Source organism: Betta splendens, chromosome 21 (assembly GCF_900634795.4).
Source record: "Betta splendens chromosome 21, fBetSpl5.4, whole genome shotgun sequence".
In the NCBI taxonomy this organism is placed as follows: Eukaryota; Metazoa; Chordata; class Actinopteri; order Anabantiformes; family Osphronemidae; genus Betta; species Betta splendens.
In genome coordinates this window covers 4,882,759-4,908,221 of record NC_040899.1, presented here as the reverse complement: position 1 = coordinate 4,908,221, position 25,463 = coordinate 4,882,759, and the positions used below count along the sequence as shown (strand labels likewise).

Sequence of the window (25,463 nt, the reverse complement as noted above, 5' to 3'; positions counted from 1 at the left end):
ATAAAAAGTAGATCGGATTTCTAACAGGTGTGCGGTGAACGTGCCATAAGAGTTGGACTAACTCTCGCCAAACCCAAGGTCTCGCGTTAGTACCGTCTGGTTACCAGGGGAACGCGAGACTGAAAAGTTACTCTCGTCTTCTTCTGCTGTTTCAAAGCGAAATGAGCGCCGGAGAGACCGTGGCGTTGTTTTGTAGTAATTTCATAGACAGTGATTCCCGCAGCAAGTAATACCTTGCGAAGCAAATGATGTAGAGACAAACGAACGCACTTGGTACTGCCGTCCATTCATTGCAAGGTTGGTATCGTAGTAACGCAGCTGATGTTAGCTTGCTGAAGCTAACGTTATCTTAGCAAGCAAACTGTTGCCTTGTGCTCCTGGCGTCACTTTGACTCGGCGTTAACACAGGGTCCTGTCGAGTCCGGCTACTGGAGACATTGTGTTACTGTTGGTCAACAAAATGTCTCTTTTTATGACTGGTGATAAAAACGTTATCGGGGTTGCAATACGTTCTCGTATGACGCCCGCGGCTGTGCCATTGATTGTTCGCGCTAAAATTCAATAACGTCACTGTGTTTTCTGCGCACCAAAAAGCGAGGACAGCTGATGGCAAACTGTCGCCTGTTCCTTTTAAAAAACATTAAGGGCATCAGCAACTTTGCTTCTTGACAGTATTTAATTTCACTCTGTGCAGAACCAGAGTCGAGACTTTGGGACTAATGGTACTCTTTAATTCTACACAGGTACGATTGTCAGAGAAATCTACAGGAAATACTTAGCAAAATGCCGTCCCCCGAGGTCATTCAGCCCGTTCTTAAAATGAAGGTGGACGAGCTCTTCATCAACTGGTTGAGTGATCCTGCAACCCAGTCAGTCCTTAAAGACTATCTAGACCTTATAAAGAGTGGACAACACATTGACCTGAGTAGGAACTCCCACGAAAAGAGGTCTTTGAGCTTCAATGAGAATAACAACGTGGCATCTCAGAAGAACCTCGCTGAGAAGAAGCCTTCTGCCCTCGCTACTCCCTCCAGCCCCCCATCTGCCAGCACCCTACCGTCAGGGAGCGGTATTAACAGCAGGGTGACGGGGCCCAATGGCAGAGTACTACGGAGGTCTGTCAGTACAAAAAAGGTAAATCAGTAGGTTGAAGATCAAAATATAAATATTAGAGGTTTACATGCAGCAAGAATTAGAGTAGCTTAAAGTTGCCTGTCATTTCATCTGAGTTTTGTTTTAAATAACAAAGTATGTAGTTGTGTAATCTGAGGGAAAGAAGAGAGTGAGATGGTAGGAATATTATTAATTTGCAGAGCGTTTGTAAAGGTTTTTGAGAAAATAACCTAAATGTTGCCAGAGTTAAAAAAACAACTAATCATTTCATATTTTTAATATTTGTAACTATTTTGAAATTTAAAGCTATTGCTTTGGCACAACAAAATGTAACTTCACTGACATTGAACATGAGGATTTCTCAGCGCTGCAAAAGCACAAGTTGTTACACTCACAGTTACACAAGTTTAAACAAGAGTTCAAGAATCTAAAGATGGCATACCACAGGGTGTGTATGCAACATTACATACAAGGTGTGGTCTGCCTGGAGTCACCTGAGGTAGTGCACACTTTCGTGGGTGTGTGAGCAAGTAGTAGCCTTATAATCCACATTTATTTGGTATATTTGCTCAAAAGGAATTAAAAATGTGTATTAGACCACACCAGTTTAATTTGTTATTGTGCTAGAGTGACTGCACTAAAGATGAATATATAAACTTTAAATGCACTGTACAATGTAACATTTTGTGTGTTTTAGTTTAATTGATTTAAGGCCAATATATGCACTATTCACATTATAAAATATTATTTATTTAAATTATTAATAAAGGAAAAGTGTAACTAGCCTAGGGTGTGGTGGCATGTTAAGAAATTGAAATAGAACATATTCAGTTTCCTTCTGAACTGTATGACTGAACAGTCATACAGTTGAAGCTGTTTTCGGCTTCTTTTTCAATTTGATACTGAAACAGCTTCTACATACGAAGCTGTTTTCAGCTGATGTTCTTGTACACACACCTTTCATATGGCTGTTCAGTCTTACAGTTCCGAACAGTTGATACTGAAACAGCTTCTACATAAGAAGCTGTTTCAGTATCGATGATACCTTTTGTTTTCGTGAGTGCCTAAAAAATAGGTTGGTGCTTAAAAATTCAACCTTTCACTAGAATTCTGATTACACACTTATGTTTTCTACCTTGCTACTTTTGCTCTTCAATGCACATGTTAAACTGTTTTTTCTCCTGCCCATAATTTGTTTAGATTACTTCATTCTGGCTTTTTAGAGATTGTACTTTCAATTAGCCATGTATCATGTTTAAGTAGGCTCTTTATTTTCCCTAGCTGACCACAAGAGGCTGCTGAGTAGCCTAGAGCATCAAAGGCATTGAGGGGCACTTCAATCATTGTGGAGCCTCCATGTCTGTAGACATACGTAGTGATTATTAGTCAAACACTTTCCAAATGTCCAGGCCTCACCCTTGCATCAGCTTAGCATGAAAGGTGGGAGAGTTTGAAGCAGGCCTGTTGCTGATGCGGTGGTTACTTTCAGCCTTTCAATTGAAGATCTTCTCTGACTGGGGCTTATGGTGTGGAAGGAATACGGTAAAAAACACATTAAGATGCTCAAAAAGTTGTGGTAGTTTGTAAAGGGACTTCAGATCTGCCAGAAGGAGAAGTGCACCAGGACAGTGTGGGATATTGGTAGACTGTGGACAGTAGTAAGCGTGATGACAGTGAGACAGCTAGACAGCTGGGGGCACGTGCTTTACAGACCCCACCCCCTACATGTTGTTGACACACTAAGCACAGACATGAGGAGTCATTTAAGTGTTCACTGGTGGGACATCTGTTCCCTCCTTCCGACACACCAGGGATGAAAACTGTAACATTAAAATAAATAAACAGCTCTTAACATCTGTCAGGGTTAGGGTTCCACCCCACAAAATAAGTGTCCTTCTATTGAACAGACATTTGAGAGTTGGCACATAGATGTGAGGTTTGATTATATTCCACTGGTGAACTTTGCCCGTCTCTCACCCCTGATTAATATGAAACAACTGCTGAACAGTTTTTTTTATTCCTCCGTGATGTGTCATGGCATTTGGTCACATTGTCACTCAATATTAAAGGGATTGTGAGGTTGTATAAAGTAATATTTCTATTTTAAGACAACAACATGGATTCCTGCATACAGATGCATTCTTTGAAGGATTACTCAAAAATCTGATTTATGTGGCACTGATGCAGCCTGGAACAGCTGGTCTGACTTTGACATCAGACACTGATATAGATAGCCATGGTTCCATAGTGTTGGCATTAGACACCCAAAAGTCTGCCAGTGAGAGAAGGTGTGGCAGCAAATTCATGTTCTGTGTAATTTACTGTGAGCTGCTTCTATTAGATGCTTCTCATTGTGAGAGTCTATGGTCATAGCTGTCTGACTTTGCTGTAACTTTGAGTATTACCCTGTAACATACTTCACACTTAAAGTGCCTCTGCCATGAATGCAGTAATTAACCCATGCAAACAGCTGAGCAGTAGTGAAATGTATTTTTTTTTCCTTTCTAAGGAGTCTACATTTGCTGTGGCCCTGGTTATTTCTCAAGATGTCTTTTTATATCATGCTTGGTTGGGCTCAGCAACATAGACGCTATTTGAAGCAGGGGTCCAGGGTCACGTTATCAGTTGCCTGACCTGTCAGACCCAACTACGTGTTAAACTGTTTCCCACAAGTGCTTTTATCTCAGTCTTGGTAACTTGTGATTGTAAACTTTGGGATTTAGTTAGGCTAATTTAAGCCTGTGTGACATTGCATAAATAAATTGAAAGAAACATGAGGTGTCTTAACTTGTAAACATGTCAGTTGTTCTATGTACGTCTACTTTTGTCGCATTGCATTTTTGTCTACATGGTATTTACTGTATTTAAGGGTGGGAAGACCTTGTACTGTAACTTCTTATCGGTTGTTGTTTTTTTTCATTTCGTGTTTTGACCTTTTGCTCTACTTCTGGCGCCATGTAGGCCTCATTGATTTTTTTTTTTCCTACCAGCAAACATCCACAGTAACTGATAGCGTGTGTTCTTTTGCATTATTACCCTAATGCTGCTCTGTTCACATCCTCTTTTACGTGCAGGCATTCCCTGAGACCACAGTGTTGCCCGTCAGTCGGGCTTATTTTTGGCCCACGTTCACATGTATCAAAGATCCCTGTGTCAGACATCCGATTGTGGTGGATTGAGCTGGAGCTTTCTGGATTTTACTGTAGCATCAGTCCTGTGGCCGTACTGTGAACCAGTGGTGGTTCTACCCCAGGTTGTGAGGTTGTTTGGGTGACCTCTGTGCGGCTTCGCTGTTATACATGTCACTGGTTCAATCCTGTTCATAATCCACATACCAAAGCCAGTCAAAGTGAATTTGTGGGACATGGTGTGTGCTTGTATTGGCAGGTTGGGAACGCCTGGGGGTAGTTTCTATCAGGTTTTCTCTGTCCTTCAGTACTGTATTTGCACTGTGGTTGGTGATCTGCCCTGCGCAGTGTCCTTCTGTTTCTCAGTTTGGTATGTACACTGTTGAATGAAGCTCAGCTAAACTTTAACAAATAAGGAACATCCAGACCTGCCAGTGGTTACTGGTTCTAGACAACATGTCTCATAATCTTATCTGTTAGGTAGTGAAGTGAACATTACTAGACAGATTCTGTACAAATCAGATTTAGAAGCTTACAGATTTGACTTACTGTGGGATCAGCCTGAGTTCTCATGTTTTCCTCTTTGCCACAGTGACCCATTCTAGTACGGACATAATCTATCGGACTGATAGGTCCCTCTGAGGATAATGTTGTTTGGGCAACCTGTCCCTAAGATGATTTAGTGAATGATAATGCTTGCTGGAGCTTGTCCATTCTGGATATTTAAAAGGCACCCGTTCTAAAAGGAAGCTGACATTCAGCAGCGTGATTATTTTTGTGTCTGTGTATTTTCAGTCCACGCTGCTGCTCTCACCACAGATGCCTGTATTTTAAATCACCTATCAGACGGTTTCTGCATATGTAAAACAACACCTCATTATAGCTGCTGTTTTTTGCCACCTCTGTCTATAGAACACATCTCAGAATTTGAAAACCAGACTCCGACTGTGAGCTGACAGCCTGATATGCTCTACCAAGTTATATTTTGACCTGGGTGCTTTATTTTCCTTGTTTGGTTTGAATTGATGGACATAAACAAAAGGCAGCCGGTGTGAAAAACTACCATATGAGCGGCTTATCAAGCATGAGCAGTGTCCCGCGCGGAGGATAACAGGAACTGGGTTTGAGCAGAAACCAGTGGGAAAATTATGGACTTTCTGATCCTGTCATCTAAAAATACTGTGGGTGTGCATTTGTCTGTGTTTACAATAATAATAATAATATGAGAAAGCGCTGTATGTTTGTTTATGTTGTGTATTAAAGCAGACATCTCTGCACTATTTGCTCTTAATTAACATTTATATCACTAGGCACCTAGGTCTTGGGCTTTCCCTGTACATAGTCAGTGTTGTGACAATCCCAGAGCTTGGATCAGCATATTTTTTAAGAATTGATGTAATTGCCATCACTCCAGGACAGCAGCAACCGGAAGCGGATGTTTGCTTGAGGACTAAAGTTACACCCGTGTTTCTCCAGATCCAGTTTCTCAGATTGTCCAAACAGTGCTCGCTGTTGCTTTTAATAGCTGCAGACTGGTCATCATTCTTTGAATTTGACATGTCCCCCCACCACCCTAGCTCTGTCGCCCATCAACTATAATAAGATGTGCAATGGCTGGCATCCTAGGCTTGCAAAAGGAAGGAAAAACAAACACCTCCAAAACATGGCATGCAGAATAGTTGACTAGTTGTACCTAGTTTTCTGTGAAGCATTTAATGAGTTGTCTATTGTTGCATAGGCCGTTCGGTTGTTTTCTATATGTTCCCATCACGACTTACCCAGATTACTTAGTCTGTTCAGTGGTTTATACCTGCAGGGACTTATAGCACCACATTTTAGAAGTAATTGGATTCCATCAGTTCTAGGGCATTTTAATGGTTCATGGCACGAGCAAAGGAACGCTGTTTTGTTGTTGTGCAAGCTTTTCAGAAGTGAAGCTAGTGACCATGAGCAGTGTGTCGTTATGATATTAAGGTGCATCCTTCACGTGGCCTCTGACTCTCTGTATGCTGCAACAACAGGTCTGATATTTTACATAACCTTCTATGAGCACTGAGGAATGCAAACTGGAAAGGGCAGATCCTTTTCAAACACCCCTCCCATCCCACACATACAGTAAGTGACTCCCACACACATACGCCCTGTCACTCTTTATCTCCCCAGCAGCTTTGAGGCAAGGGCTCTTTGACCCTGTGCAGTGTGTGTGTGTCTGTGTGTGTGTGTGTTGCGTAGAGAGTGGGACAGAGCAGCAGGCAGCGCTGAGATTGTGCGACCAGATCTGGAATGGGAGAGAGAGTCACAGTAGCAGCTGCTCCTTTGCATTAAGAACCTCCACTCTGACAGAGGACAATCACAGGGACACAGAGGACCTCTACTGCTGCCACTGCCCTCTGCCTACAATGCTCACCACAAGCGAGTGATTTGTTCAGTCAAGAATATCCCACTGGACTGAGTGGTGTTTGTTTATGTGTTCCCCATCGTGCTGGGTGCGAGGATGAGGATGAGGGAGCTGTCTCTGCGCCAGGACCCTGACCTAAGGAAGGAGTTGGCTCAGTTGGCACGGGGCTGTGACTTTGTTTTGCCCTCCCGTTTCAAGAAGAGACTCCGAGCTTTCCAGCAAGGACAGGCAGGTGTTTGCATGAATGTACATTGTGGTGAGAAAGTGGACAGGCCTGTTAATGTAGACTGGCTTTCGTTTTCGTGCACTCCGATAACATTGTAATACACAGATGTTACACTTCATTGCATTGATGGCATGTGTTCATTTTTGTTTTCGATTCACTGTAAAGGGAAACCGTAGAGACTGATGAAACCAGTTGCTCCTGACAGAACTAGCACACCCTACTGTGCAGTTTGTGTTGCTCAGTGATATGCTTGTTATGCAATTACTTTTGCACTTGTTTTTCTTCTTCTGTTGTACAGAATTATGAGATGAGTCTTGGCTGCCATGACAGTATGATGTTTACCCTCTAGTGGTGTGTTGGGCTAAGGCAGTGTTCTGTCGCTTTTCAGATCATTGTGTATGTGCAATATGTCGTGTGGCCTAGAGAGCAGTGCTAGCGATTAGCATGAAGCAAGAGAGAGTGGGGAAGGTGCGGGGCAGGGCAACAGGAGATGTTTATGTCCTTTTATAGCCATGGCTGACACCAGCACATGGGACAGAAGAGCAGATGTTCAGCAGCATTTATCATTCAGGAGGCTAAAATGAGCAGATTACCAGTAGCGGAACACAGCAGTGTATTTTATTCTTGCTAATAAACATGCATGTAGTAAGGACCGCTAAAATCACCACCTAAGGTTTTGTGTCAGGTTTAAAAGTTTCATTGTTGCATCCCTGATGTTGTGTCCAAGTCCAACCATACAATGGTGCAAACAGCGGTTAGAGAAAAAACATATTTGTATCAGCGCAGGACTGAGTGTGTTTATGTGACTGTTAGCTCCAAGCAATAGTTGGCACGTTCTTGAGTCATGTAAATAGTCTGAGAATATGAGATGACCAAAAAGACTGAAACATGTTTTGCTTGAGGCTCATTTTAGTAACGGTCTCATATGTGCCACTTAAATTCAGTGCTCTGTATTTTTAGGTGGATGACATGACAATGACAATCTTCACTGATCTGCAATATGATGCCATCAGCAAGACTCACAGTGGAACTTTTGTCAGCAATTATGATGTCACCATCATTGTTTCCTGATAAACGATTAGTAGGGACGTGTTCATGCCTTGTAGTCAGTAATTCTGAATATACACTTTCTAAATAAGTTAAATGAGTTGTATTATACCAATAGACTGAATTGAATTTGACTTTTAAATCTTTTAAGACTGCGGACAGATATTGTCTTGAGTAAATGTAAAACACAGGTCATCCAAGTTATGTTCTTAGGTATGTGAAATGAATAGTGCAGTGCACCTGTTAGTAGGTTACCATCTATAGAGACAATGTGTGATTGGTTTTCTTGGACTCATCTGCATGGAGATGTTCTATATATCACTCAAACATTATAGGAGAATCACTACCACAGGTGTAATTATCCCAGATGAATGGATAGTGGTTGTGATTGCTGAGTAGTCTCAGCTCTTTCCTGATGAGTCTCTGGGGTGCTGAGCGCTGTGGTTATATGAGTGCTAGCAGTTAAGAGTGTGCACAGGCAAATCCTCAGCAGCACATGCCAGAATGTGGAGCAGAGAGGTGCCGGGGTTTTCTAGCATCAGTGACTAACAGTTTGTTTCTGTTCGTCCCAGGCCCAGGTGAGGACGGAGGAGCCGGTCACCACCGCACTGAGTGAAAGCATTCCAAAGTTTTACTTCCCACAGGGACGGCCCCAAGCCAACCTCAACATCGACGGTCTCATTTCCAAAATTGAGAAAATATTTTCCCAATTCCCAAATGAAAGGGCCACCATTGAGGACATGGGGCAAGTTGCCAAGGTGAGAGTGTGCTCTGTAGCATGGAGGTTTAGCTGCCACCCAGTAAATTATTTTTTTAGTGCCATTTAGCTTCTGACATTATGAATATTTGCGGATTTTGAAACCCCACAGAAAATATCGTCTCCCTAAGGTATGTAAGAAATGACCTGAGGGGAACCCCAGACAGAAATGACACCCAGATTTCCTCAGGGAAGTCTTTGAGTGATGTAACTCAGGTTTTCTCTCCCAAACAGTGTCACGTGTTTCTGGGCTGTTTTTCTCTGAAATGCCACGTGTGTGAAGCGTGAGTTCCCATTTAACACCAATGTATCACATGTATCTTTTTCTCCTTAGGCCTGTGAGTGCCCTCTCTATTGGAAAGTGCCATTGTTCAACTCCGCTGGAGGCGACAGGACGGGCTTCGTGTCTGTTCACAAATTTGTAGCTATGTGGAGAAAGTAAGACAAAAGCCCCTCTTATTCTTATTACGCCACTGGCACAGTCACTCACAGCCTGACGGTTCATGAAGTCACTTCTAAACAATAATAATCAGTTCACACTGATCACAAGAAGCACATACAGCTATTATGTCTTTTCACCATTTCTAATTAAAGATAATTCATCACAAAGCCCTCAAACACCCGGCATAAACTAGATGCTTTGTAAATGTACAGAATATAAGTCAAAGCATCACTTCAGACTCTTTCTTGATGAAATTAAAGGGCTATATGCAGCCTTTGTATTGGCATTAGTGCACTTAGCTGACTGCTGTTTTATGCATGGTGTTGTATTAATGTGGGAGCCTCCAGAGAACTGGACAGACCTGACCTTTGACTTGAGTTCATGACTGATCCGTTCCTTTCCCGTCACTACCGGAAACACCCCACACTTTTAATGACCAGGCAGCAATTCAGAATTCTAATTTCAGAATGTATTATACTGACACTTGCATTTTTTAGGGCAACTGTTTAAACCCTGTCTCTGTAAAGCAATGATAAAAACAGCAGAGCAAGGGGAGAAAGCAGTAGGAACCTTTCAACCATCTGTTCTCTCTTTTCCTTTCCAGAACTCTGCAGACCTGTCACGATGACTCTTCTAAATTTGTTCACCTCTTGGCCAAGCCTGGCTGTAATTACCTGGAACAAGACGACTTTATTCCATTCCTGCAGGTACTGGCTGCAGCACACCCAGGGAGAGGGCTGTACTTGGCAGCGCTGGGTGGCAAAATTGCGTTGGCTTGGCCGGTGGCGAAAACTGGACCTCGTTTCTGAACTGTCCTGCTGAGGCAGTGCTTTTTCGTGTCGCGGCGGACTAATTCAAGGGATGCTACTTTAGGCCATTGGATACAGTGAAGGGGAGATTCAGAATCAGCAGAAATTTACATGAAGAAGCTGGAGATGACTGTCTCATGAAATACACCCAATTATAGCATCACAGCCATTCCAGAAAATATATTGTAAAAATTTCAGTACTGAGCAAAAAAACAAAGGCTTTAGTCAAGGTTAGCGTGTGGACGTGCTCTGCTGGCTATTTGCATTGTAACACTGCCTGACAGGCTGGTAGTGCACCACACTGGCCCCACCCTGTACCTGATTCATTTCTATTCTGGCAGGAGCACTGGGGGCCATAGTGAACACCCGTTAGCATACCAGCACAGATGCCCTGTGGCACCAATGTTTAATTTGTATGGTCCCGCGCGGCGAATCGCCTTTGACTGTTTTGATGAATGAAAGGCGGATTGTTGTGGAGTAGATTTGACTGTCCCCGCCTGTTTCCTGTGCCCTGTGATTTATGTGTTTCTCTATGATTTAATTTCTCACAGTAAGAGTCAAAGAGGCACGACGGCTGCCCTGAAATAAAGCCTTTTAATTTCATTGCCGCCTTCATATTTATGTCAACAGTTCTTTCTCGCTGAAGAAGAGAAGGGGGGAGAATAAAGCAGAGAGAGGGAGGGAGGGATTGGCAGTGGCAACACAAGAATGTAGTTCATGTGAAATGTGGCACACCTCCCGTGACTTAGTAGCATCAAAATGAGGGAACGTTAGGAGCAGCCACTACAACATCAGACTTTGCTGTCTGATCAGAAAGGCGTCTGCTCACTACAAACTGGTTGACCCAGTGTTTTTAGACTTTAACAAACATTTAAATTGGATGGCCTCTCCCAACCAGACCTGGAGCACACTTAACAAAGCAGAGCAGAATGATGTGCACCAACTCAGACAGCTCAGGATGTTTGGATACATTTGCATTTATTTTCCTGCTTTGAATGTCACATCTATTAAGGAAAATGAGGAGAGATGTGTTCTTCATTTAACATTGAAACTGTAAAAAGCTGATTATATCGTACTTGTTAATTTTACTGAGCTGTTCTGTAATTGTTTTCAGGATGTGGTGAACTCACATGCAGGACTGGCCTTTTTAAAGGAGGCGCCAGACTTTCACTCCCGATACATCACCACGGTACCAAGACACACAGCAGCATTTTGCCACTGATAAATCACAGGCTTAAACAATAAAATGATGACTTCTCTGGTGCTAACAGTGTTCTCTGTTCTTCAGGTGATTCAGAGGATATTTTACAACGTTAACCGGTCGTGGACTGGAAAAATAACATGTTCTGAGCTCAGGAAAAGTAATTTTCTACAGGTACAATTGAGATTAAAAAAACAAAACTGCTGCAGGAGAAGTAGAAAAGTTTTATTCATATTTAATCATTAAACATTTTTTTCTCTTTCGTCAGAATGTGGCGTTGCTGGAGCAGGAGAATGACGTGAACCAGCTCACAGAGTTCTTCTCCTATGAACATTTCTATGTCATCTACTGCAAGTTCTGGGAGCTGGACACAGACCATGACCTCTACATTGACCAGAAGGACCTGACGCGGCACAATGACCAAGGTGCACAACTCAACCTGCAGACAGATGCAGACATTTCATTAATAATTATTATTATTATTATTATTATTATTACTATTACAAGTAGATACTGATTGCCCATCAAACTGAATTAATGTGTGGGTACTTAATTCATTAGATTCATCATATCAATCATATAAGAGTTTTGTCAGAACAAGAGAAGCCCTCTTCTCATTTGTTCAGTTAGTAGGCTGAGGCTTTGTACATTAATAAAAAATGTATTTGTAAATGTTATTAAGTCCAGGCCTCCTATTTACACACACATTTTGGGGTAAAAAGACTTGATGCTTCCTCCTCACATGGCCCACAACACATGTTCTTGGTTGATGGTCTATGAGTGAAGCAGGGGAAATGAGACGTAAGATCAATAAGAAGGCAGGATATACACTCTGTTCCAATGACGCTATGTCTGGAGCAATATCTACCACTATACGGTCAAAAGGATGACTAAAGGATTTATAGTATTGTCAAAATTTTAAAAATGAGCTACACTAGCCAGTCTGAATTTACAGTCTGTGAGAATGGATTACATGTGTTGTGGTCAAAGTTGTATTTAAAATGAGAAAGTGAAACGGTTTTTCCCAATAATCTGCTTTGTAGCTTATCGTTTGTCATATTTTCCAGCCATCTCACAAAAGATGATTGAGAGAATATTCTCAGGAACAGTGACAAGGTGAGCGAAAATGTGTGAAGTGGCTAAATGTCTGATGAAGAATGTTGGTCCGCTGCATTTATGAGTAACATGTGCTCCTTTAGGGACAGGCGGGTCTATAAGGAGGGACGTCTCAGTTATGCAGATTTTGTCTGGTTTCTCATCTCTGAGGAGGACAAGAAAACGGACACCAGGTATCTAGACACACAACCTGCCCCCACAATGATTCTTATTTACCGCATGGCCTTTATATTAGATTTATAGTTTTGACAGTAAAACCTCTTTGTGGCCTGATCGCTGCTTTCTGCCAACAGTTAGACCAATTAGTTTTTAGTCAGCTTGCAAGTCAGGCAATTTGCAATTCTTAATTTACGGTTCACTAAAGAGTAAACGGTTGAACTTTCCACAGCAATCAAATGTACATGTGTAAGTAATAACCTTAATGGTAGAGTAGGTGAATATGATTTAGCTGCACAGATTTCAGGATTCTGATGCTGTCAATGCAAGTGCACTGACAAATTGGACACATATACTTCAACTGCATTTTCTCTTTCTCAATGGACTCACTGTTCATGTGTTTAATTTGTGTCCAGTATAGAGTACTGGTTCCGGTGTATGGACCTGGATGGGGATGGAGTTCTTAGCATGTATGAGCTGGAGTTCTTTTATGAGGAGCAGTGCCAGAAGCTGGAGGCCATGGCCATTGAGCCACTTTCATTTGAGGACTGCCTCTGTCAGATGCTTGACCTTGTCAAGCCTGAGGTCGAAGGTCAGACCCTTTTTTTTTTTTTTTTTTTTTTTAAATTTTAATACATTTCCAGAGGTTCATGCAGCTTCAATAGATCCCATTGAGCTTGGCAAAATATGCAGCTTTTAGTTGATGATACTGAACTTAATGAATAGTCACACTTGTTCAGCGGCAGCCTTCAGACATCCATCAAAGCTCACCTTCAGGAAGTTCTGTTGTATGCTTCAAGCTAAAGATGCTTTTGCTGCCATCTGAGCTTTAGAGTCAACTGCATGAAAAGGTTAGACCGGTAGAGTTGAGGTAGTCGATCACCAGATGGAGTCTGAAAATCTCTAAATAAGAAGTCTAAAATGATTCATTAACCATGGCACAAATAATCATTTTGGAATAAAGCTGTATGAAGTAAACAGATTTAATCTCATGCAGGTAAAATCACACTGCGAGACCTTAAGAAGTGCAAGTTGTCCCACATCTTCTTTGACACTTTCTTCAACATTGAGAAGTACCTGGACCACGAGCAGAAAGACCCTTTCTCTCTTGTAAGGGTAAGATTAGACCCAGATGTGTCTGTCAGAGGTCATCTGCATCATGTAACGTGACATGTCTTTAAGGAGCTGGAGACATACGGCCAAGAGGTGTCAGACTGGGAGAAGTATGCTGCAGAGGAGTACGACATCCTGGTGGCAGAGGAGGTTGCAAACAATCAATGCAATGATGTGTAAGTCTGACTTTACGCTACAATCTGTCAGATATGACTGCAGCTACATCTTTAGGTTCAAATATATCAAACTATGCTTCACATAGAAGAAAAAAAGAAATGAAAATCCTTCACTCTTGTGTCAATTCTGCATGTGTATAATATAGCAGTGTTATTATTTTGGCTATGTCTGGTCTGAACATGAAAATATTTGTCAGAGGTTCTAAGATCAGATTAGCTGTGTTCTTAATGAACAAAGACCTGAGCAGGCTGACTGAGGTTGTGAGGATTGTGTCTAACAGCAGAGCCAGTGGTAGATCAAGCTGTTGACAGGTATGTTGTGTGGCGGTTTTAGGAGCTCCACCGACTGCTAAAGACAGGCTGTTAACCAGAGCAGGTAAGACACTCAGGGTACAGCAGGGACAAGTCTCTTCTACTCCTCCTCACTGGGTAAATCCAGTGCTGAACCCACTCCTCGCTTTACCCACACCCCACCAGTATGAGCAGTCAGACAGAATAAAGTGGCAAGAAATCAGGTGCAGCCTGTATCTTATTTGGGTTTCTGCATTGTAAAAGAGACAATACGGTCTTCCCTTACTTTATTAAACACCAGGTCCAGCAGCAGCTTCCTCTGTGGTGGAGCATTCTGTTAAGTTTTGTAAGTTACTTAATCTGTTTTGTTACTACATCAATGTGGGTAACTCCAAAGGTTGACTTACCTTTTCTTGCCACTTTGCCTTTTGTTAGTCAGGGGAGAAACGTGTGCATGAGCAGGAGCCTGACAGCCTGTTTTTATTCTTCCTTCGCTGTCCGTGACTTCATATGCTGCTTCTACGTCTCTCGTTATCTCCTGTGAGTTCATAGGAATATTTTGACATATTGGGAAATATATCTGACTGTTTTTCCAAAAGCACTGGCTCACTTATTCAAGTGTGAACAACTTATTTACTTACCACACAAAGGTATAAATCTCACAGCTCATGACAAAAATAAATAAAATATTTCCCAAGTGTCAAACTGTTTCCTTAATGTGATTATCCTTCATGTGTTCATCATGGAATCTGTAGCATGTGTTAAAAGTCAACTCTGTCTGAGCGATGTATTTTCTCCTTGTGTCTGTCTAGGTATGATAATCCTTTGAGCCCTATAGGGCAGCACATCTCCACTGAGCTGGGTCTGACAAAGAGACACTTCTTTGAGATCCCCAGTCCACACTGCAACCTGGACCTGGATGAGTACGAGTACGCGGATGACTTTGAATGACTCTGGTTCTCACAGGCCTGCTGAGCAGCGGGTGCTTCCAGAAACGGAGCTGAAACAGCAGTGTTACCGATCAGGTTCAGGTCTGGTTTTCTTTCTCCCATATGCAGAATGCAGCTGGAGCACTGATAGGCTCAGATATGCTGGACAACTGCTCGTGTTGTTTGGGTCTAAGCAGCAGGTAGATTTGTATGACACTGTACCAGACATTCTAATATTCTCTTCTGACAACCAGCACACTTTATACCTTTGCTCCTCTCTCACCACAGGAAACTGCGTGTTCTGCATGTAATATTTGTGTACATAATGCTCAGAGCGGCTTTCAGTCACATTAACATTAATATTGTGTTGTCATATTCATATAAGCTAAACTCCATTCTTCACACACTGGCTCCCTGAATCAATGGATTTAAATCAGGTTCTGCAGTCATTGGCTAATGTTACATTCCAGTGATCGTTCTGGTTTCCTAAAGGCTGTAAATTCAACCATTGTTCATTTGCTGCGATGAGAAGGAAGTGTAAATGCCAAACAAGCCATAGTTGACCTGCTGCCCAGTATATTTGTATAGGCGTGCATTATGACATGAGCTCACTGTGTGTGTGAGATGAAGTTATAAATTATTAGAGATCAATTTATAAATAACTGTAAATATTTATTTGGTGCTTGCTGTGTTGTAAATGATTTTGGCAAGTGTTTTAGACACTGTTTTCTATGCTATAAAGTGCTTAATTTAAAGTTACTTTGACAGAACAAAAGGAACCAATTTTAAAATGTTTTGCTCTTTAATTGAATAATAAAGTCTTGGTTAATAGATATTGTTTAATAAGTTATTTTTTGACAAGTATTTCTATAATAATAGTGGCACGTGGGACAGGACAGCAAAGCAAAATTTACATTTACATGTACCCAAGATAAGTCAAATAATTGACCTGAGTGATTAAAAAAGACTAATTACATGGTAACATTTAAGTACAGTCTAAAATAAAGCTTATAGGTTGATACACTTGGTCCTCAAAAGAAAACAGTAAAATGTGATCCTAGATGTAAAGTGACATCTGATGAGTTTTCTGTAGCTTTTCAACAATTCCCATGGAGACTTGTCTTGTTTTGGGGGTCGTGGTTTTGAGTCACTGTGGATTTTAGCTGAATAGGAGATAACAACATTTTTGTTGATTGTTTTCAGTGGCAGATTTTTCCACATTTGTTTTTTTAGACTGCATGATGCTCTATACATACATATTCTATTGATTCATAATATCAGAACTGGTTTTTAAATAATTGAAGTGTCATTGGCTTCTTTCCATGAGATTTGTTGATTTATGAAAAAATACAGAATTTTCTAAACGTATTCTTAAAGACATAATATACATCATGTTCAAAACCCTGTTAGACAATCTTGCAACAACATGCATGAGTTTTCTGGACATCTGACCACAGAAGACAACACAAGGTGCTCAGGAAGTTGTCTCCTCGTCCTCCTCGTAATTACAGCTCCACCTCCACAGTGTCGTCGTCCATCTCAATGCTGGTGTCGAGCAGAGGCTCTTCAGCTCCTAGACCTTTTGCAGGAGGCTCAAAAGGGACAGAAAATGGATCCAACTCTGTTGTCTTCTGATGGCTGAGGAGTTGAGATGTTAAAACAACAATCTGAAGATCTGCTTCATGACTAAGGGACTGAATATAAACTTGAATCTCACCTCAGGCTGAAGCTGGACCTGTGAACTTTACTAACTTTGGAGTCGGTGGGGCTCAGTGGACCCGGTGACTTGCAACCTGAGAAACATACACATGATGCAGCAGTTCATCATCAAAACGAGTGCGTCCAAACTTCAGTACCTTCTGGCTTTTGCCTGGAGACGGGAGAGCGGCAGGGCTTCCTGTCAGAGCTGACGTAGGACGCGGCGTCCTCCCCTTCGGCTGCAGCCAACAGGGAAGCGCGGTAGTAGATCAGCGGCTGCCAGCGGTTCTCCCTGAGGTTGATGATGTGCTCTGCCGTGTGCTTCTGCAGGTAGGAAAACCTAGACGCACACGAGCAGACTATCAGACATCCCCGGAGGCTGGCTGAGCCTTTGGGCCTGTGCAGCACTTACACAGTCTTCTTGTCTGGTTTGAGCAGTTTGCTTGAGAACTCGCTGAGGATGGTCAGGAAGGAGAGGTACGGCGGCGTAGGCGCCTCTGGAGTCTGGCTGAACCCTTGAAACACGTACTCGATGCCGTTCCTGCACGTCAACAAGGAGAAACCTGTGAGAAACCTCAAGCTGGAAAAAACGTGAGGAGGAGGACGCTCCCGCTGACCTGTGGATCATCACGACGCACTCGCGAAACTTGACGAGGTCTCCGAAGGTCAGAGCGAAGCGCCGGGCCAGCTCCTTGATGCTGGTGAAGGTCTGGACCCCCGGCTGAGCCTTCCGGCCGCTCTCCTGCTCCTTTTTAAGCCGCATGAAAAGCTGCAGGAAGCAGAGAAAATCGTCGGCCTCTAAACGCCGCGTGGCCGAGCTGTGTGAGTCATGATGCGTAAGGAGCGAATACCTGCTGCAAAGAAAGCGCCAGCGTTCGAGCACTTTCTATCTTGTCCATCTGACGAGTCCTACACATCGTCTCCTTGATGATGTCGCCAAAGTCGTTGTAAAACTGGAGGCAAAGAAAAGGAACATGTCATTCAGGAACTAGGTTTTCAACTAAAACGTTTCACACTTTAGATTTCTGCAGAAAAACAACTGGACTAAAATTTGAATTGATGTTTAGAGTTAAAAATAAAAGCAAATCTCCCAACAAACATGTGGAATATTTATCATCCATGATATATATTTTCATATGTGCGTCTGAGCATCAGTTGCTCGTTGAACTTTCCTGAGTGCACGGCTGCCGTCTGCAGCCTGTTTGGTCGACTGAAACACAGTTTCTCCTTGTTTCCAGGGTTTCGTTTCATATTTACTGTACAGCTGTAAGTCTGTTATTGATCTTCCAATCCTTCTCTCAGCAGGAAAGTGAAAATGTACGCTTGGAAAAAAAAAGGCCGAGCTCTTATCAAGTATTCAACCTTTACCTTCGTGTAGTACATGAAGACCTCGGCTGCCATGCTCATCTCCAGCACACCGTGCAGTATGAGTTTGCAGAAGGCAGCGAGCACGTTCCTTCGCCTGTGCAGATCCTCCAGCCTCTCCACCTCGGAGCTCTCGCTGGCTGGAGGAGCCAGATGGCGTGGAAGCGCACGGGTGGACGTGGACATGGTCAGGAGACGGGGAAACGGGGGTGAGGTCGGAAAAGTGATTAATCATAGGAAATCGCATCACAGAAAGAAAAGAACAAAGCAGTGGCCCAAAAGTGTTTTAGTGAGTTTAGGGACGATGGCTTTAGCAGGTGGAAATCAAAGATAACATAAGACCAGAGTTATGGTTGTGACACCATGTGGCTTCAATCTTTCACAAGGCTAATAAAATGGACTCGGAGGTGAGCCAGAGTTAATGGAATTTTCTCACGGAAAGAGATTGCCCTGATTTTATGATTTAACTCCGTGCCCTTGCCCTCTGAGTGATCTCAGATCCAGCAGCTAATAGAAAACACTGTCTGTATGACAAAACCGTAACCAGGCAAACCCAATAAAACCACAGCGCTTTTATTACATGTTCAAAAACCAATAATCCCATATCGCATTTGCTTGTACATTTAAGACTTTCCCACCAGGACATTTATTGACTTCTCTGGACTCTCTTGTATTTGGATGCAATAAATCTCCGCAAGTAGAAGCTATTGTAAAGGTAATCAAGTGTTTAGTTATAGTCACACATGAATGAATTCATAAGTTTGCTGCAGGACTTGTACAAAGAGCAGCGGCCTTGTTTTTCAGGACAGACAGAAGCACGCTGCCGTCACCAATTCACGAGCTGCTTTGCATAACAAAGTCAAACATCCCCTCATACAAATTAGTCAACCTGTGTAAGTCGGGGGATATTAACAGAGGCTTCCACCGCAACGGAGGGTCAATAGTCGGGTCAGGTTGGAAATCAGAGCCCATTTACAGTCAGCAGGCAGCTCTGCAGCGAGTTATTAAGGGGAATGTGTGACCGTGCATTTATTATGTTAATGTCTGAACCACAGCGAGCTGCTGAGCAAACAGGAAGCAGGAGAGAGAGCGACACCTGCTGTGGGCGCTGCACACGCTGCTGGTGGAAGGCCACAGGGAAGCAGAGTCAGGAACAATAGCTGATACTTTAATGCAAACCTTTCACAACTCACCTCTAAATCTACTGAAATTAAAAGCAGTGGTATTATTACAAGTATAATTATTAGTAAAGGATCAATACTTGTTATAGGTGAATATTTTTCTGTTTTAACTTCTACTTGCTACTTGAAAACCCTTGGTTTTATTTTTTCCTCCCTCTTTGTCTGAAATTATGTCTCCAGTCCAGTCATTTTCTGAAATAACTAAAATATTATTCAACTATGGTAATTAGCTTGTTCCATTTTGGACAATGATTTACATTCAGAGTGGTTGAAACATTCTGTTTGTCATCCGTTCATAGGAAGCAGCTTCAGGTTTAAGCGTGATGAGGTCTCACCTCTGCTCTGGCCGTCACAGTCTGTGCTGATGAAGACGTGAGCGCACACGAAGGTCGACAGCGCCCTCTGCAGTTTAGGACTGGGGGTGTAGAGCAGTGGCCCAAACGAGGAAGGGTCCCACACGTGCAGCTGGTAGGAATGAGCAGTCAGGACATCGCAGACACCCAGAAAAGCCTAGAACGGACCCACAAGCCGTGCGTAAGCGGTGCTGTCGGGTTCAAGGTCCGCGCTGCGTCTCCCGTCGTACCTGTTGTTGCACAGCGGGGTCCGAGTGGGAGAGGCAGCAACGGCTCCTCTCACAGAACAGACGCAACTGGAGCCTCTGGACCTCGGCCTTCTCCTGAAACACATGATGATAAAACAATACATTATAATGGGGCAACAATGTAAAACCCAGATAATGATGCACTGACAGAAGATAAATTAATATACAACTTATATGATAACTAAACACTTCAGTCATTTTATTTTTTTAATAAAACAATAAATAAACTAATGTTTGTGTATTTCTTCCACTGCAGGACTGTCACCTGAAATAAACCTCTCCAGGGGCAGAGTCCCACTTAAAATGACTATATCTGTTGACACACAGGTTTATTTATTCCCCACTGTCTGGATGCTGACGCTCGTTATTCCTGCACCACGACCCCATTTAAAATTAGAACTATCGATAATGGAACAAAATAAGAAAGTTATTTATGTTTTTTTCTGGAGCTGACAATTACACACACTAGTGTAGAAAAACTACACTAAACATCTCTAGTCCTGTTTGTATTTGTTTTGTTTCCAAACCAAATATTGATCTCCGCGAATATTTCTGACTCATTTAACAGTATTTTGAAAACTACAGAGAGGTTCATCGGTTATTGTTTCGAGAAGAACGTATTAAAGCGTGTGACTCACTCTGGACGTTACAGTGTCGCTGCTCGTGTTTAGAGACCAGAGGATGGAGTAGCACAAACACTGCAGCGCCTCCTGCAGCACCTTCACACAAAGAGGGGAGATGAGACCGACCCAGTGAGGACTCAACGCCTCACGTTAGCGCGGTCCAGTGATGGTACCTGAGGAGGAGCTCCTCCCTGGCTGCTCCCCCCCGACAGGAGGGGAGACAACAGCTCAAACACATTCCACTGAGAGAGATCGTGGCAGCTGCAATAAACACCACACAGTTAAAACTTATCTCGGTACAACGTTGCTGATATTGTTCTCAGTCGTACTTGTGAAAAGCTCGGAGTTTCTTCAGTGCGACTACAAGCTCTGCAGTTTTCTCCTCGTCGGCAGAGAAACTGTCCCCCTTCAACACACAGAGACAAACTCTACTGTAGCTGAGCCACATGGATGAACGTGCTCATCTGCGTGATGCCCTCACCTCCAGCAGCACCGTCAGCTGCTCCACCCAGCGCTGCACCAGAGAGTCTCTGGCGGCTCGGCCCGCGGAGCGACACGGCATCTCCTCCCCACACAGGCTGAGGTACGTGCGAGCCGCCGCCTCCAGGACCGCAGGGTCCGAGTGGAGGTTCAGGACAGCCTCCATCGCAGCCAACAGACAGGACACCACCTGCAGGAAGAAGGCGACACGCAGAACAGAGTCACAAAATCACGTCAGGGTTTAGTCATGTATACATATGAAACCCTACATCACTAATAACTGATGAATGATTAAGAATAATTAACTTAAAAAAATAAAAAATAATAATATGTGACCGTTTACGTAAAATACCATTGATGATGCAGACCTGTGTGTTTTCAGCACCAGGACACTCTGGTATAAAGTACTGAGGAATCTTCATCAGAGACGCAGCAACATCTGAGTTTCCTGAAAACTACACAAACGTCATCTTAACATATAAATTATAATTATTTCTTGCGCAGAGATTTGAATGTAGCTAATATAAGAAAATGCAATAATCAGCTGTGACTCAAACACCTTGTTCAGCAATTTTGGAAGCACCACGATGAGATGTTCAGTGAGTTTATTACAATCGTCCATCTGGGTTTTCTTTTCACGGGCGTTCAACACCTGCAACATGAAGAACCCGCGTTTTATCACCAGGTCCGGATAAATCTGCCGACGCGGGAGCATCGCCTCTGACCTTCTTTGCTCCACTTCTCCCGGCCAGAACGGGTCCCTCTGAGGCCTGACGCACCGACGCCAGCAGGATCTCAACAAGCACAGCTTGCTCTGCCTGAGTGAGATCTGGCAACCAAACCAAAAATGACAACTTAATTCTACTGTTTATCATTGACATCACGGTGCTGTTACAGCGACTCCCGCTCTCGGACCTGCTCTGTCCTGCAGCAGCACAGATGTGAGTGTGGACCAGTCCTTCAGCAGAGCTCCACCACAGTCCCACAGACTGTCCACGAGGTAAACCACATGCTTATGCAGCTGCAGACATGAACACACAGACGCGTTAGTGCGGTGGTGACGTCATGGTTCATCACCAGAGGCTTTTACCTCAGACTCCTGGTAGAACTGCAGCAGAGCTTTCAGCCTGGTAAATGTCTGTTGTTTATGCGCCTCCTCCTCCTCCTCCTCGTTGTTGTTGTCTCCACCCTGAGCATCACACGCAGGAGCTGCAGTGCTGCGAAGCCTGAGAGGGACCAGCAGGTTTCAGGTCAACGCTGATCAGGTGTGTGTTTGCTGGGTTTTGAACGAAGGAGGTCCATGTACCGTGAGAGGAGGAGCTCCCCCGTGTTGGCTGCTAGGGGGCGCTGTGAGCAGTAAACAAACTGCAGCAGCTGCTTGTAGTCGTCCGGACCAAGCAGGTCGTCTGACATTCTGAGGAGTCAGACATCAGGTGAAACGATAACACGCACTGGATGAACTAGATGAGACCAACAAACCAGCAGGAGACTTACTTAGAGATGAGGAGAAGGAGTTTCATGGTCTGGACGGCCACCTCGCTGTCCTTATCCAGAGTCATGGAGATGATGCGGTTCTGAGACACATACATGACTGCTCACTGCTGCACGAATCAACTGTCAATCAATTTGTCCCTTCTTACCTTGAAGCGGCTGTGGAACAGGTCTAACTTGGGCAGGAGCAGCGGATCTCCATACAAACCCTGGAGGCTCGTCACACACTTGAGACGCACGTCTGGCACCTGAAAAACAACACGCGGCGTGGAGCGATTAGGTTCTCAGCCCCGTGAAGGACCGGCCGCCGCTCACCTTGTCGTTCATCATCCAGCCCATGTACTTGAGATAGGTGTCGTTGAGAAACACGGAGCTGTGGAGCTTCATCCACAAACCCAGCTCCTCCACGCACAGGGAGCGGATCTCGGGAAGCACGTCCCTGCACGGAGGCACAATTAGCTCCGCGCTGAACTCGTTAGAAGCCGATGAGCGTCACAAGGCGATTTACCGATATCGTCGGAGAAAAACGCCCTTGAAGATGACGTCCACCATGCCCTCGATCTCGGCCCTCTTGCCCTGCAGCTGAAGCACAGGCGGTGAAGTAGACGTGCTGGACACCACACACTCGCGCGCACTCACGGCCGTCCTACCTCTCTGAGCTTCCTCTGCGCCTTCTCCAGCTGTGGGGAGTGTTTCTGCCTTGTGGTCCGCGTCTTCTGCACCTCACACAGCTTCTGGCTGTTTTCTATCCCAACACTCAAGCTCAGGACCACGTTCAAAAGGTTGCTCAGCAGCTTCACCGCTTCCCAGTGATCATCATAAGCCAGATTAGAAGTCAGCCCCAGGGACCGTTAGTGCATGTGTGCGCTGCTGTGTGTCTCACTTACCTGCTAGCGTGCATGTGTGTCTGAAGGCTCTAATGTAGGAGTCTGACAGCTCGGTGAGCAGCGAGATCAGGGCGTTCATCAGGTAGCTGTCAAAGACCACGCTGTGTTGGCACTGAGCCACCAGCACAGACACAAAGTCGCAGAACTCGGAGTGGAACCAGCGTCCGTACGGTCCCGACTGGATGAGAGGGTACTCCACGTTGTCCTGCAGAGCAGAGCATCAGCTGAGTCTGAAGCCTTAGTGGTGAGGTGACAGACGAGTGTATTTACAGTAACACAACATGGAATTATGGTAAATGTGGTCAAAGGATGGAGCAAAATACTACTGACTGTATCCATGGGCCACGTGACTGTGAGGATCCACGGAAAAGCAAGAAATCTCTTATACTGCAGACCAGCCACCTGAAACACACACACACCTGTAAGGTTTTAGGTCAAACCTTTAAAACTGATGCAACAGTAAGTCTGCGCCAACCTCGTCCAGCTCCTCCACCATCTTGTTCATCACATCTCTGCCTTGTTTGCCCTGACACATCTCTGCCGTGACCACGCCTGAAAAAAAAGATGGAGGAGAAACACTGTCAGTGTGTGTGTGTGTGTGTGTGTGTGTGTGTGTGTGTGTGTGTGTGTGTGTGTGTGTGTGTGTGTCAGCGTGTCTCCTTGCCTTTGCAGCCAGAGCACTGGATGAAGAAGCTGACGAGATCGAGAAGAGCAGCGTCTCTGTTCCTCACATACGCCTCGATCCAGTCATCGATCACCGCCTGCTCCAGCATCACACAGGGTCCGATGACGTCTAGCAGCTGGTACCTAACAGTAAATCCACTCCATTTCATCGCAGTCTTACCTGCATGGCACACTTGCCCATAGTGACCACCTCAAACAGGGTGACGGCCTCCACGTGCTCCTTTTTTCCGTGGCTGCCTCCCGCTCTGGCAGCGGAGCGGCCGCTGACTTTGGCTCTCTTGCGTTTGACGTTCTCCGAGCCGCTGTGTGTCTTCCTTCGTCTCTGTGTGGTTCAGAACAGGCGACAGAGAAGAAAGTCACCAACACCTGCGTCTCCCTCCTCCTACTGCTCGTCCTTGTACGAATCTGATGTGGTGAACAATGAGTGAAAGAGCACCCACCCCACTCTTCTGTCTGTTCTCATTCCCCAACTCATCCTCAGAATGATGGACGGCTCCCGAGGACTTTGTCGGGTCATGACTGTTCTTACTGAGAAGTCGAACGCGTCAAATCAGATCACACGGATAAATAATGAAAACAACCAAAGGCAAACATTGACAAGCTGTCCACGTGGGAGCAGGTGCTTACTTCTGCCTCAACGTTCTGGACGTAGATGTGGGCTCTGGTATCATATTCTCCTCAGATCCTTACACAAAGTTAAGGAGAGAGATCCATGCTTGGCTTGAGATCTGTGATCAACAGAGGAAATCGAAGTAAATGAGAAGTTTACTAAAATGTGTGATCCTGGTTCCGCTTCTGTCTGGTACCGGGTGGCTGCTGATGTTAATGCAGATGGTTCTGTACCTGAGAGACACCACTCAGCTGCTCTGCTCCTGAGTCACAAACACTAGACTGGTCCTGGTGTGTGCTCTGTACCAACAACAAACCTGAGTGACAGGTCGGTGGCTGCTACGTTTCCAAACGTACCCTCCTTACGCGTCTTCATTGTTCCTTGACGTTCACTGATGGTGATTTTAATATCGGAGACTAAAATCCTTCAGGTTTCTCCACGGACGCGCTCCTTCTCCGCACCAACTCTCACAGTCAAGCAGCGGGACAGCCTAACAGATTCCGATTGGCTGCAGAAGTCCAGCGCCCAGCACTATTGGATGCCATCAACGTCACTCATTCTGTAGTCCCGCCTTCGGCGGCCGTGATGAACAGACGTCGCGCATTTTGGGTTTTTGTACCGGGACGTAAACATCTGCAGGAAGAGACGGTTCTTATCGCTGACACCTAAAGTAGTGTGAATTATAGGAAAATTTAATCCCTTAAGACACTGCGAATTATCCAAAATATAATTAATATCATAATTAGCATAAAATAAATACCGTTTTGCCAAATGTTTACTCTACTTAAACTTTATACTACTGTTCATTGTCCTCATTTATACTTTGCACAGATATAGTCCTCTACAACTATTAAAATATACTCAATATTTTAATTTAAGAACATAAATTAATCAAGTCCTTTGTGCCTTTGATGTGTTTCAATTACCCAGAGCAGTAGTTG

At 44.1% G+C, this 25,463-nt stretch overlaps 2 protein-coding genes across 6 annotated transcripts; one reads left to right on the top strand and one right to left on the bottom strand.

Moving 5' to 3' along the window:
• Positions 1-93: 93 nt before the first annotated feature.
• ppp2r3b (protein phosphatase 2, regulatory subunit B'', beta) lies at positions 94-15,735 on the top strand. 5 transcript variants are annotated; one of them, XM_029136638.3, is made up of 15 exons: positions 94-297; positions 744-1,134; positions 8,485-8,670; positions 9,004-9,107; positions 9,716-9,818; positions 11,035-11,109; positions 11,209-11,295; positions 11,390-11,546; positions 12,189-12,237; positions 12,321-12,410; positions 12,810-12,985; positions 13,391-13,503; positions 13,576-13,682; positions 14,017-14,058; positions 14,786-14,925. In XM_029136638.3, the coding sequence occupies exons 2-14, from the start codon at positions 784-786 to the stop codon at positions 14,033-14,035; spliced, it is 1,617 nt and encodes a 538-aa protein (XP_028992471.1). In that variant the 5' UTR covers positions 94-297; positions 744-783; the 3' UTR covers positions 14,036-14,058; positions 14,786-14,925. The 5 variants fall into 5 exon arrangements, with proteins under 5 accessions (XP_028992471.1, XP_028992470.1, XP_028992469.1 ...); XM_029136637.3 differs by having other exon boundaries at positions 95-297; positions 13,391-13,509; XM_029136636.3 differs by lacking the exon at positions 14,017-14,058 and having other exon boundaries at positions 96-297; positions 14,786-15,735.
• si:ch211-269e2.1 (cohesin subunit SA-2) lies at positions 15,728-25,008 on the bottom strand. Its single transcript, XM_029136641.3, has 32 exons — positions 24,756-25,008; positions 24,540-24,640; positions 24,353-24,440; positions 24,073-24,234; positions 23,893-23,989; positions 23,704-23,780; positions 23,559-23,630; positions 23,229-23,433; positions 22,992-23,143; positions 22,850-22,923; positions 22,657-22,780; positions 22,491-22,589; positions 22,345-22,424; positions 22,157-22,264; positions 21,941-22,076; positions 21,766-21,871; positions 21,576-21,679; positions 21,410-21,502; positions 21,219-21,305; positions 20,852-21,040; positions 20,700-20,776; positions 20,544-20,631; positions 20,386-20,466; positions 19,730-19,822; positions 19,482-19,656; positions 17,969-18,105; positions 17,452-17,553; positions 17,218-17,369; positions 17,013-17,141; positions 16,759-16,940; positions 16,620-16,695; positions 15,728-16,540 (listed from the first exon to the last, which is right to left on the bottom strand). Exons 2-32 carry the CDS (start codon positions 24,581-24,583, stop codon positions 16,408-16,410), a joined length of 3,522 nt encoding a protein of 1,173 aa, XP_028992474.1. The 5' UTR covers positions 24,584-24,640; positions 24,756-25,008; the 3' UTR covers positions 15,728-16,407.
• Between the last annotated feature and the right edge of the window lie 455 nt (positions 25,009-25,463).